The sequence below is a fragment of the Nicotiana tomentosiformis genome, chromosome 3 (assembly GCF_000390325.3).
Source record: "Nicotiana tomentosiformis chromosome 3, ASM39032v3, whole genome shotgun sequence".
Lineage (NCBI taxonomy): Eukaryota > Viridiplantae > Streptophyta > Magnoliopsida > Solanales > Solanaceae > Nicotiana > Nicotiana tomentosiformis.
The window spans coordinates 2,935,587-2,949,001 of NC_090814.1; the positions used below are offsets into that span (position 1 = coordinate 2,935,587).

Below are 13,415 nucleotides of genomic sequence, written 5' to 3' on the forward strand. Positions count from 1 at the left end.
AAGAAGAAGAAGAACACATGACATACAATATACTTACGAAATTGTAGTAAAGTTATATTATAATTGTATGTAAATTGTATTCTGTTATATTTATATATATATATATATATATATATTTTATTTGAATGTTGTATGAAAGTTGAAAAATAGTTGTATAATGTATGAATCGTTGTATAAAATTTGTATTTAAGTTATCAATACTATCTTTTTACATAAAGTTGTTGATATATATCAAAATTGTATTAAGAGAATAAGTTTTGATTGGAATTTTAGAGAGGAAGAAGCACACACCACAGACAAAATATATACAAATCAGATACAAAATATATACAAAAGACATATTGTATAAAATTTATATAAAAAGTGTATTTAAGTTGTATGATATTGTAGTTGTATTTAACTGGGTAGAAATAATGTATGAAAGTTGTAGATAAGTTGTAAATAAATTGTATAATATATAATTAATTGTATGAAATTTATTTTTACTATGTATAAATCAGATTAAACCAACCTACCTATTTTGTTTATGAATGATCCAACTGTAATACTAATGTATGAATGTATTATTACTTGCTAGCAGCTGCTATAGAAAACAAAACTCCGCAGATAGAAGACTAGTCCTCAGCAGCATGTTCAGGAATCCATAGACCCTTAATTTACTTATTTAGTCACTTTGCTCTCTTTCTCTATTATGATATCATACTTAGTACGAAGGACCTCGCTTTTGGCTAATTCTTCTGGCTTTTTCCGAGCACTGCTGCTGTTTCCTGTTTTTGGAGAAATATCCAATACTTGCTTCATTACTAGTGTCCTTTGAATTATGATGGTATCCCCAATTTTTAATTTGTGGCGAGCTGCATACTTCTTCCATCCCTTTTTAAGATATCTTTCCCTCTTATTTTCTACAAGTTCCATCACCCATACTTCTCCAAACTGATTATTTAGAGTTAGTATTGCAGGTAATGCAGTAAAAGGTTTGAGTCTCACAAAGGATTCTTCCAATACACGTAAGCCATCCCCACCGTAAAGATTAGATTTTTTTAAAATCTTTTGATACATATCAACTCAGTCAATTTTGATACATATCAACAACTTTATGTAAAAAGATAATATTGATAACTTAAATACAAATTTTATACAACGATTCATATATTATACAACTATTTTTCAACTTTTATACAACATTCAAATAAAAAAAAATATATATATATCATACAACATTCAAATAATAAAAAATATATAACTACAACAGAATACAATTTACATACAATTATACTACAACTTTACTATAATTTCGTAAGTATATTATATGTCATGTGTTCTTTTTCTTCGAGTTTCAATCTGAAATTCAGCCAAAATTAAGTCTAATCTTCACCAAACACCCTCAAAATTGAGATATAAACTCCAAACAATATTCCCAATTGTTTGCATCAACACCCGATCCAAACAAATAATGATTTTTGAAAACCCAAATTCGAATTCAAAGTTTCAAAACTTTTTAATGGTTGTCAATGGTGGAGAGTCAAACACCTTCAAAATTTATTGAGTCGACATCTATACCAGTCCTTGTTGTCCCACTATGACACAGTGCAAAAGGTTTCAATTTTCATAAAATGTATGACAATGCAACTTATCTAGAACCTCTTATATTGAAGTTGGGGCAGTCTGGGTAAGAATTCAAAAACGATTAAAGTGACGTAATGGAGCCTTAAATACATTTGCTCGTTTTTTTGTTGGTACGCTTTAATTTTTTGAAATTCTATGAATTTCGGAACGTTAGTAATTAGCATATCCCCAGCTACGTGTAATGTGGAAATAGGATAGGGAAAGAGGAGAGAAAAAAGGAGAAAAGGTGCAACCTAATCCTTCAAATTAAGGCACTAATAATGGGTTGTATATAAATTGTAAGGAAAACTTGTTTAGGGCGGGTAATATACAAAACTGGGACAATTTTAGTAAATAAGTTTCAAATATTATATAGGAACGAAAAAATCCGAAGGTAATAAAGGGTTAACTCGCTTTATCTCACAAAATATCTTCAAGAGTGTTTAGTGGTTGGTTTTTCGCTGTTCCTCGTTTAGTTACCTCTTCGGATTATTCTACAGCAAAATAACAAAAAAAAAAAGGTAAGTGACTGAGATACAAGGGAAAAACTTTTACTTAACATTTCCTAAGAAACCCTCTAATTGGTCGTTTAATGGGTTCAGCACTTTTTCAAAATTTACTTTAGTCCACCAAAAATCAATAGAAGGGCAGTTTTATCCCTTTTCCGTTAAAATATTAAGAGATAATAGAGAAAATGCTGGACAAAGTTGAGAAATTGTCTTTTTAAATAGAATCCTCCGAGTTGTGTATAGTTTCAAAATGCTACAAATACTTGGGAGACCTGACTTAATGGCATTACTTAAATTTCAAATCCACAATTCCATAGATGCAAGCGGAACCATGTTAGCCTGGATATGCACTCAATTCTCAAACCTGCAAAGCAAAAGAAGGAACCCCACTGCCTTCACACAAAACAAAGAACAAAGCTTTAAACAGCATCCTAGCAACATCCACATACAACCTACTCCAACACTACTGCGGGTTAGATACTTGAGTAGTCAAACACATTTTTACAAGGAGAAAATAAACACATTCCGTTCAGCAACATCTGGATTTTGCAAGTACGAGCTGTGTGCGCTAGTGAGACATGAATGACATGTTTCGTCTGAAATCCAAGGATTTTAGTGCCGACTCTGAGAACTTGCCATCAGGTACCCACAAACCTCCATTTTGAGGCAGCAAAAACGGTGCTTGATTACCCTTTGGTAGTTCTTCTCCAGCTTCTGGCGTATCTTCTTTCTTTTTCTTTACAAATTCGAAGAAATCAGCAACTTGGCGAGCATACCTTCAAATAGGATGACAGTTAAATAAAACATAAAGACCATGTAGCTCAAATACCAGGCAAAAGAAATACACGATACTACAGAAACACAGCACAGGACATTCCTAAACACAAAAACTTACAGAAGTACTCCAAAAAAGATGTATTAAAGTCAGCTAATAGAAGAACTTACGAGCTTAAAAAAGTGATCCTACAATTTACTATTATTTAATGGTTCGGTGCAGTACTGCTTCAACAAATTTTTAGGTGTCTATAATACACTCTTGACACATCAAGGACTAAAGACATCAGAAAGCAACGATTATCTGTACGAATTTGTTAGATGTAGAATATCAGATTCCAGAATACTATGAAGGAGAACTCCTCAGAGGACAGAAATCCTATTTCTGGGGATAAGTTTTGGAGGATCGAAGATACTCTCTTTCATCCTCCTTTTAGTGATCGAATGTTAAAGGATGCAAGAACCTATTGAGTGTTAAAAAGGTAATAACACCACCCACCCCAGGGATTCCTTTAGCCCTACTTCTCAGGGAAAGAGAAACCAGCCCTCTTGCACTGTCAGATCTGCATTCCTCACTACTGTCGTGCCTATTTTTAATCCACGTCAAGTCCCCTGTTGTGCAATAACCCTACAAGTTGCTGGTGTTGTCAATCATTGATATACCCATCATCCACCCTACAGAAACATCTTTAGAGTACTTGACATGTATGGCTTGTTAAAAGATTAAACAGTGAACTGTTTCTGACATTTGCTGGATCCAACGACCAACATTCAATCCACAGACTGGATAAACATTGATCTAGGTAACACTTGAAGACATTAAGTTAATGAACAGCAACTAAGGTATGAATAAAGATAAAATGATCAGCACTAACAGGAGTTATATAAGCAGCAGTTCGCAGCTGCTAAAAAAGAATCTTAGTTTGCCTCAATAGGCTAAATTAAACTGCAAGAAAAGATGGTATCCTTGTTTCTATAGATTCATAACAAAAAAAAAAGATATCCTCTAGTGAGTAAACTGTTAAGTGAAAGAGTAATTATATAAGCATTTACAGAAAATAAAGGAAAGTTGACATACTCCCTCTTTGCTTCAACATCTCTGTTAAAGTCAATGTTAGGCTCGCAGTCAAGAACCAAAGCAGGAACCTGCATCATAATAGACAGTTAAACACAATGTTGTATGTCACAAAAATATACAGGAACTGCTTTAGCAGAAAGAAAAAGAAATGGATGTCCATGAACTGAAGTTACATTCACAGGAAAGTACCTTCTGAATACTTGGGTGCATGTGATTGCCCTCCAGATAAAAAACACGGTCCCTTATTTCTGGGGGTACGGATTTATCGAAGTTTAGGGGTAGCTGACTAACAGACAATACCCCATGATTTCCACTTTCAAATGGGAAAAGCCAGCTTTCATGCTTTTCATGCAAGTCTCGCAGATATTCCAAGGAAACTCCACCTTCCTCTTCTCTCTTACGCAACATCATTCTCTTGTGACATGTATCAGGGCTTGCTCTAAGGTAAATAAAGCCATCAGGAATCAGTCCAGGCAACGTTGAAACAACTGGGTCAAACCATGAGTCATAAATGCTGATCTCCATCTCATTCATCCAGTTTGCTTCATGAACAGCTCTTACAAAGACCTTTATGAAAAGGTTATGCATCATACAGTAGACCTTGTAATAATCAGGTATAGTACATTGCATACAACAACAAAAAAACAACAACTAGTTCGGATTGGCTGGTATAGTAGGTTGTATATGTTGCGAAAATCAACTCCCAGAGGATTGTTCTCAAGCATAGCACGTAAACCAGATATTTGTCAAATACTCTCTCCCCCCGATAATTTATATGTCAACATTACTGTCTGGGGTAAAAATATTCTCACTTCAATTATTTCAAATGTCTTTTTAACATTTTAATTACAATTACAATATAGTGATTGATGGTACCTTTATTTTTTTTCCAATAAGGATGATTTATAGTACCTTGATGTAGTTTCTAAATATGCAAATTTCCTTTCACAAGCAAAAAGAACAAAAAGAACCTAAGGGATCGAGTTCAAATCCACATCCGAATATTAGATGGTTTGATCATCGTGCTCCGAATGCCAATCAGTCCTTTTACATAGATGGAATATTTGAGGGTACTGTAGACTGTCTTTAAAGGTTAATCAGAATACGTATATTACAATGGCAAGTCTATAGTTCCGTGTCAGTTTTGATGAGGTGCGTACCCATTAAAAGATGTGGAACTTTGTATAACCGTAATGACCTAAAACATACATTGTCTTAGGGGTTAAGGTATAGCTCGACAATCAAAGATCAAGCAAGAAGATGCAATCAATGAGCATCTTTACAAGCTTAGTAAGGTAAGAAAATTTACCATCCTGTCACTGAAAACACTTCTCTCCATCAACCTGAGGGGCCTGATACCACCAGATGATTCTCTCTCCTGCATAACTCTAGTAACGAAAACATAGTTCTGAAATGTGTAAGCATATCTTTGTGGCTCCGCATAGAATGCATCTAATATGTTAAAGTGATCTGGTCCAATATCCTGCCACTTGTCAATAGGCTCGGGAACTATTTCAACAAGATCTTGCAATTCAAGTGTCTCATTAGCTATTCTCTGCAGAAAGGTTGTTTTTCCAACACTAATGTTTCCCTCAACACAGAAAGTAAGTCGTTTCTTTTGTGCTGACTTCACATCAGAATCTGAGTTCTTCTCTTTCAACTCTTCATCCACGCTCTTTTTGATAAATGTGGTGATACTCTCAGCATGGTTTCTGTGAATGATTCCAACTGAGCTTTGCAAGAACTCAACCATCTTCTCCTTGGATTTTCCAAAGAACTGCAGAGAAGCCAAAATAAGCCCTTTATTATAACAAAGCACGTCAAATTTACAATCAAACAAGTTGTCCTTGACATCAGCCAAACATTAAATATCAGTACAAACTTTCTTTTAAGCTAAGTACTTCGGCCTGTAATTCTAACACAACCCAATAATAACCATAAAACAGAGACCATATAGGCTATCCAAATTGGTCAAGTGAAACAACATAGTAATTGAATTGGATATACAAAAAGCAAGCAGTCCTAGCAAATCCAAACAGCTCAAAACAGACCTGTCTATGCCATGCAGAAAAACTGATATAGTCATAGCCAAAAAGCCATAACCCAAGTTCACACTTATCCTCTAACACTTGCACCACAACACTGCAAACAGAGGTATCTATGTGCATTTTGCTTTGCATCCTTATTAAGAAAAGTACTGTCTATGCATCAAACAGGGTTGTTTTGTCATTAAGCAGAGCTGTCTTTGCCATGCTGAAAAGCTGGTAGGTTCAAAATCCAGAACCCAATTTCACACTCATCCTCTTAGAACTTCTTTCACAATACTGCAATATAGGTAACCTACATTCTTACTTCACTATACCCTCATTATCATTCAACAAAACGGGCTTGGTTATATTAATCCTTTGTAATCAATCCACCTTATTCAGGCCCAAATCATTCTAGTACAACTTATATTTGATGATATTTTCGAGTATCAAAGATTGATAATCGACTCTTGAGTGTTGGTTGAAGGTATTGCTATAAAGTAAGAGTTGCGCCATTTGCAAAGGAAAACGATCTCCGCCCACAAGTGAGGGAAGCCACTTTTCCCCTTTTGATAGAAAATATAATTCCAATAACCAAACACCAAAAATGACTTCATGATAGACAATATTTTCCAGGTAAAATACAAAAAACACCTAGATAACAAATCCCGCATTTATTCCTAAACCAGCATACAAGGCTATACAACAAACTAAAAGAACCTTCATTTTACCCTCATTAATGAAGTTAAACATCTTTTTTTTTAACATTTCAAAGGAGAACACTAGATATTTGGCTTCTCAGTAGTTTAACTGTACTACCTTATCTCTGTAGAGCTGCTTGAGCTGATCAACACCCATAAAACCCTTCTGCACCAACTTTCTCAAATTCCTTGGCCCAACACCCGGTATTGTTAGCAAATCTGGACTAGCAAGAACCTCTTCTCCTCCTCCTCCTTCCCCAACACCACCCCTCTGCCGCCTATGCAACCTACCCACCCCCGTCTTCTCCTCCTCCTCTGAAGAACCATTAACAGCATTCTCCTCAAAAACCCCATTTTCTAAATCCTTCTCCTCTTCACCAGAAGTCACCGGAACACCCTTGTCCGAAGCCGAAGCAGCCAGGGTGCCGAACCAGGCGGCACTAGTCCTACTCTGCTTCAAAACAACCCAAGCCCTCACCGGCGCAGTAGTATCAAGAGAACACCTACACATGCGGCAACTATTAACCCTAGGAAGAAACGACTTAGAATCAGTAGAAATATTCCGAAAACCTCCGGAAAAGGGATTAGTGAAATGGTGGAGGGCGGCTGAAGAAGAAGAAGAAGCCATTGTTTTAGGGCTGAGTTTGGGGTTAGCAGAAAGTGGGTTTTTGTAAAACCCTATGGCTATGGGGTAAGAAAGAGCGTTAAGGGATAGGATTGGAGGAGGTAATTGTAAAGATGGGTTTCTGCTTAACAATTTCTGCATCCTTTTGGCGCATTTCACAGTCACCACTTCTACTACTGTTGTTAGTATTCACACAACAGAGTGATAAAGATAAACCCCTACCACAGTAAAACAATAAACCCTAATAAACCTTTGCTTCTACTGTTTATCTATCTACTTATTTATCTGTGTGTAACTGTGTGTGCATAGATAGTAGTGAAGATAGAGACAGGTATACAGAGAGAGACAAAGCGGGAACAAAAGAGAAGGGTTTTTTCTTTTTGTGTTTGGGTTTTGTGGGAAGTAAGAGGAAACGGCAAAACACCAAAACAAGCGTATTATATTAAGGGTGTGTTTGGTACGAAGGAAAATGTTTCCATGAAAAATGAGTAGTTTTATCATTTATTTTTCCTTGTTTGATTGATGAATGTAAAAATAATTTCGGAATTTTTTTTTCATAAAATATTTTTTTGTGTTTGGTTAGAGAGTAGAAAATATTTTTTAGGAAATATTTTTTTATGTTATTCTCCTCACCCCTTCCCCCAAGTCCCCATATTTCCTTATTCTCCCCCTCCAAATACCCAACGTATTCAGGACAATATTTTCTTTAATAATTTAATTATTCTTTTAAAAATTCATACAAACTCAAAGGAACTAATGTTTTGCTTTACTTTTTTACGCAACACAACGTTGAAATTTATGCTACATAACTATAAAGAAAATACTCTTTTTGGTTGAAAAAGAAAGTACTCTTTCTACAACATGAAAATAAAGTAATTATTTTTATTGAAATAAAAGAAAATAATTTTTCTACGTCATGAAAAGAAAATACTCATTTTGTGAAATGAAAAAAATATTTTTTTTACGTCATGAAAAGAAAATACTTTTTTTTGTTGAAACGAAGGAAAATACTTTTTCTACATCATGAAAAGAAAATACTCATTTGTTAAAATAAAAAATAACATAAAAAGAAAGTATTATTAATAATTTTTTTATTTAGGGTGGGGGTGGTGGGGATGGGAATAGGGTGGGAAGGTTGAAAAGGAGTTTTGGAAAATATTTTTCTTTTTCTTGATAAGGAAAATATTTTCCTTCAATTGGAGAAAAATGAGTTGATGAGGGAAATGTTTTCCAAAATATTTAAGCCAACCAAACATGAAAAATTGAAAAATATTTTTCGAAAAATGTTTTCCTTCATACCAAACACACCCGAAAATATTTTCTAGGAAAATATTTTTCTTCCTACTAAACACACCCTAAGATTAGGAAATTTGCACTTTCGGTCACTCAACTATCCATAGATTCTAGTCCAGGGGGAAGAGAAAACGGCGAAACACCAAAACAATCGGATTATATTAATAGCATATTTGGTTAAGCTTTCAAAATCCGCTTATTTTGAAAAGTACTATTCTCAAATTGGTAAGAAGTAGTTTAAATTTAATTAATTAATTTATTTTAGGTAAATTTCCACGAAAAACCGCAGGGGTAATTTGCTCATTGTGTAATTGTTACAACCCAAAATCCACTATAGGCTGTGATGACGCCTAATGTCGCCGTCAGGAAAGCCAATGGTGATTGATCAACTTATTTTTATTACTTTTGAAATCATAATTTTCATTAATTAAATAGTATAAAATAGAATTTACAGGGTAAAATGATAATATTTACGTGAACTACAATAATGAACAACTAGTAGGAACCCCCAAGATCCGGTGTCACAAGTGCATGAGTATCTACTAAGGAGTACAATAAAAATACAACATCCGTCTGGAATACAAGTTAGATAGGAGAATATAAATAACTATGATGGAGACTCTGTATGTTGCGGATCGTAACATGGAATGCAGCTCACCGTAAAGTCCCCGCAATAGCTGCGCCTCTGCACCCAGAGGACCACCGAAAACATATATATACCTACACAATAAGTGCAGCCAGTGTAGCATGAGTACGTAAATCAATGTGTACCCAGTAAGTATCTAGCCTAACCCCGGAGAAGTAGTGATGATGGGTCGACATCGACACTTACTAGAGGCCCAACAAAGCAATATAATAAAACAATAAGCAGATGTGAAGCACACCGTCATAATGGTATAAATCTGTGAGTTACCTAATCTTCCAAATATTTCTTTTAAAGTATGAATTTCGCGGTCTTGTATTCTACCTCATCAGCTCAGATGTATCAAGTACCAGTAACAAACGGATAAGAAGTTCCATATAAAATGCCGAGCATCAATAGAAAGATAATCTCGTGAATATTCGGACTACCAGCGATATAACGCACGATTATATCGAGGTTGTTCGGCCCGATCCAGAGTAATGTGTACACTGTCGAGGGTCGAGCGGCACGAATCATAGATGTATCTATTATACTGCCGAGGCGTTCGGTCCGCTCCACGAGAAAGGAAGAAAACTATCGAATTACGAGACACGTACTTACAAATACAATACATGAGCACAAAGTGAATATAATCTTTACCGTTTCTCAAATAACTAGCCAACAACTCAAGGTGATAAGGCTCGGCCTAGTATACATAAACATTTAGTTCTAAATCAATTTCAATTATGAGTTCAAATAATTAAGTCAGTAGAATGAGTTCAAATAATTCAATTATTACATGATAATGTCCTAAGTCTATCTGGACATAAACATGCTTTTGCTACGTACGGACTCTCATCACCTCGTGCGTACGTAGCACCCACAACTAGTATCACATAGCAATTACATCACCTAGGGGTAGTTTCCCTCTCACAAGGTTAGACAAGAGACTTACCTCGCTCCGAAGTTCCATAACCGGCTCCAACGCCTCTCTAACTCTTCAATTCAAAGTCAAACGATCTGAAACTAGTCAAACAATATGCAAACCAATAAAAATATACTCCAATACTCGTAATAAATCAATTTATAACAAGTCCCAACTCTGCTTGAAAAGTCAATAAAGTCAAATCCCTGGGCCCGCGTGCCCGGATTCCGAAAATTCTTGAAGATTAACATTACCCATAACACCACGAACATATTTATATAATTTATTTCTAATTTCATGTCCAATTTCGTGGTCAAAATCCAAAAATACCACATTCTAGATTTTCTACCAAAATTGCTCAATTTCTATTAATTTCCATGTTAAAATCCATATGTAATCCAAGTATTTAACTTGTAATAGGTGGGAATCTGTCATGACCCAAAATCCAATATAGGTCGTGATGACGCCCAATGCCGCCGTCATGCAAGCCAACATTGATTTATCAATTTATTTACTCATTCTAATTTATTTACTCATTCTATTACTTTCGAAATCATAATCTCCATTACTTAAATGGTATAAAGAGAATTTACAGGAAAAAATGATAATAACTACGTGAACTACAATAACGAATAACCAGTAGAAACTCCCAAAACCCAGTGTGACAAGTGCATGAGCATTTTCTAAGGAGTACAATAATAATACAATATATGTCCCGAATGTAATAAGACATAATAAAATAATTAGTACAATAGAGACTCGGTAGACTGCGATGCATAGTCGGGAATGCACCTCACATGAAGTTTCCTCAACAGGTGCACCTACGCGCCAAGGTGTCATCAAATGAACATGTCAAATCCTGCACATTTAGTGCAGAAGTGCAGCATGAGTACGTAAATTAACGCGTACCCAGTAAGTATCTAGTCTAAACCCGGAGAAGTAGTGATGAGGGGTCGACATCGACACTTACTAAAGGTTCAATAAGCAATATAATAAAACATAAGCAGATATGAAGCATACAACAATGATGAGGTAAATCTGCAAATAACATAATCTTCCAATTACTTCTTTTAAAGCATGAATTCCTAGATCTTGTATTCTACCTTAACAACTCAGAAAATGTCAAGTGTCAATCTCAAATAAATAAGGAATACCATATAAAATGCCGGGTATCAATGGAAGGTTTATCTCGTGAATATTCGGACTAATAGCGTTATAACGCACGATTCCGCCGAGGTCGTTCGGCCCGATCCAGAATAATATGTACACTGCCGAGGGTCGTGCGACACGAACCATAAATGCATCTATATATTGCTGAGGCGTTCGGCCCGCTCCACAAGAAAGGAAAGGAATTACCGAATTGCGAGACACGTGTTTACAATACAATACATGAGCACATAACGAATATAATCTTTACGGTTGTCAAATAACACGCCCATAACTCAATGTGTTAAGTCTCGGCCTATTATACATATATTTATTTCCAAATCAAATTCAATTATAACTTTAATTAATTAAGCCAGTAGAACGAGTTCAAATTCAATTATTACATGATAAAGTCCTAAGTCTACCACGACATAAATATGCTTTAGCTACGTACAGACTCTTGTCACCTTGTGCGTACGTAGCACCCACTACTAGTTATACATAACAATAAATATCACCTAGGGGTAGTTTCCCCCTCACAAGGTTAGATAGGAGACTTACCTCGCTCCAAAGTTCCATAACCGGCTCCAACGCCACTCAAACACCTCAACCTGATGCCCGTCTCTTCAAAACTAGTCAAACAAAGTGCAAACCAATCAAAATATACTCCAAATGCTCATAATTAATCAATTCCTAATAATCCCCAACTCCGCTCTAAAAGCCAACAATGACAACCCTAAGGCTCGCGTGCCCGAATTTTGAAATATTTTGAAGATAAACTTTACCCATAACACCACGAACTAAAATATATAACTTATTTCAAATCCCATGTCCAATTTCGTCAAAATCCAAAAATACCAATTTTTAGGTTTTCTACCAAAAATCCCAAGTTCCTTCTAATTTTCATGGTTAAATCTATATACAAACCATGTATTTAACTTGTAATAGGTGGGAGTCACTTACCTTGTGTTACTTGATAAAAATCTCCCCTTGAACCTCTCCAAAATCGCCCAACCAAGTGAAAATAAAAGAAAATGGGCCAAATCCCATTTTTTTTATAAAAACCTCACTGCCCAACAAAATTTCCGCTTCTGCGGCTCCAAGTCTCGCACCAGCAAGAACCCAAATCCAGGTCGTCGGCCGCTTCTGCGGCCCTTATGCGCATCTTAGCCCCCGTTTCTGCCCGCTTTTGCGTTGCCCACTCCACATGTGTGGTCCCACTTCTGCGTCGAGATGAACGCATCTGCTGTCCCAGCGCTGCCCAACAAAATCCGCTCTTGTGCTTGCTTGGCCGCTTTTGCGGCGTCGCACCTGCGGCCCTTTTTCTGCATGTGCGGTTGCACCAGCAGTTGGCCAAAAGCAGCATTCCTAAGTTTCAAATTTCGATCTGATTTAAATCCAAAACATACCAACACATCCCACAACACGATACAGACTTAGTTGAAACCTTGAATTACGTCAAACAACATCAAAATTACGGATTGACGATCAAAACCCTCCTTTAATCTTCGAAACCTTTAAACTTCGACGAACGCGTCCGATTCATATCAAAAAATTCCGGAATGACGCCAAACTTTGCGCACACGTCACAAATCACGATACGAACCTATTCCAAGGCTCAGAATCCCAAACGGACATCAATAACACCAAAGCCCACTCCAAACCAAACTTAGGAATTTCTCAAACTTTCAAAATGTTAACTTTCCATAATAAATGCCGAAATGCTCTCGGGTGATCCGATACTCAATCCGAACATACGCCCAAGTCCGTAATCATCATACGAACCTACTAGAACCTTCAAATCCCGATTCCGATGTCATTTACTCAAAAGTCAAACCTTAGTCAATTCTTCCAACTTAAAGCTTCCGAAATTAGAATTTTCTTTCCAAATCAACTCCGAACTTCCTGAAATTCAATTCCGACCACACGTACAAGTCATAATACCTGAAGTGAAGCGACTCTATGCCTCAAACTGCTGAACGACACACTAGAGATCAAAACGACCGGTCGGGTCATTACAGAATCACTTACCTTGACATAGATGTTGAAAATCATCCTTCTAAGAACTCCAAAAATCGCCCAACCAAATGAAAATGTGAGAGAAATGGCC

At 36.1% G+C, this 13,415-nt stretch overlaps 1 protein-coding gene across 1 annotated transcript; it reads right to left on the reverse strand.

Annotated features, from left to right (window-relative positions):
* Positions 1–2,490: 2,490 nt before the first annotated feature.
* LOC104116360 (uncharacterized) lies at positions 2,491–7,594 on the reverse strand. Its single transcript, XM_009627198.4, has 5 exons — positions 6,813–7,594; positions 5,276–5,743; positions 4,156–4,533; positions 3,967–4,034; positions 2,491–2,890 (listed from the first exon to the last, which is right to left on the reverse strand). The coding sequence occupies exons 1-5, from the start codon at positions 7,458–7,460 to the stop codon at positions 2,683–2,685; spliced, it is 1,770 nt and encodes a 589-aa protein (XP_009625493.1). The 5' UTR covers positions 7,461–7,594; the 3' UTR covers positions 2,491–2,682.
* Between the last annotated feature and the right edge of the window lie 5,821 nt (positions 7,595–13,415).

Excerpts from the sequence above, each read along its gene's own strand:
- LOC104116360 (XM_009627198.4), bottom strand. The coding sequence starts at position 7,460 with ATGCAGAAATTGTTAAGCAGAAACCCATCTTTACAATTACCTCCTCCA. Across the intron at positions 4,534-5,275 it reads GTGTTTTCAGTGACAGGATG|GTCTTTGTAAGAGCTGTTCA; the intron begins GTAAATTTTCTT and ends CTTTTCATAAAG. Across the intron at positions 2,891-3,966 it reads GATGTTGAAGCAAAGAGGGA|GTATGCTCGCCAAGTTGCTG; the intron begins GTATGTCAACTT and ends TCCTATTTGAAG.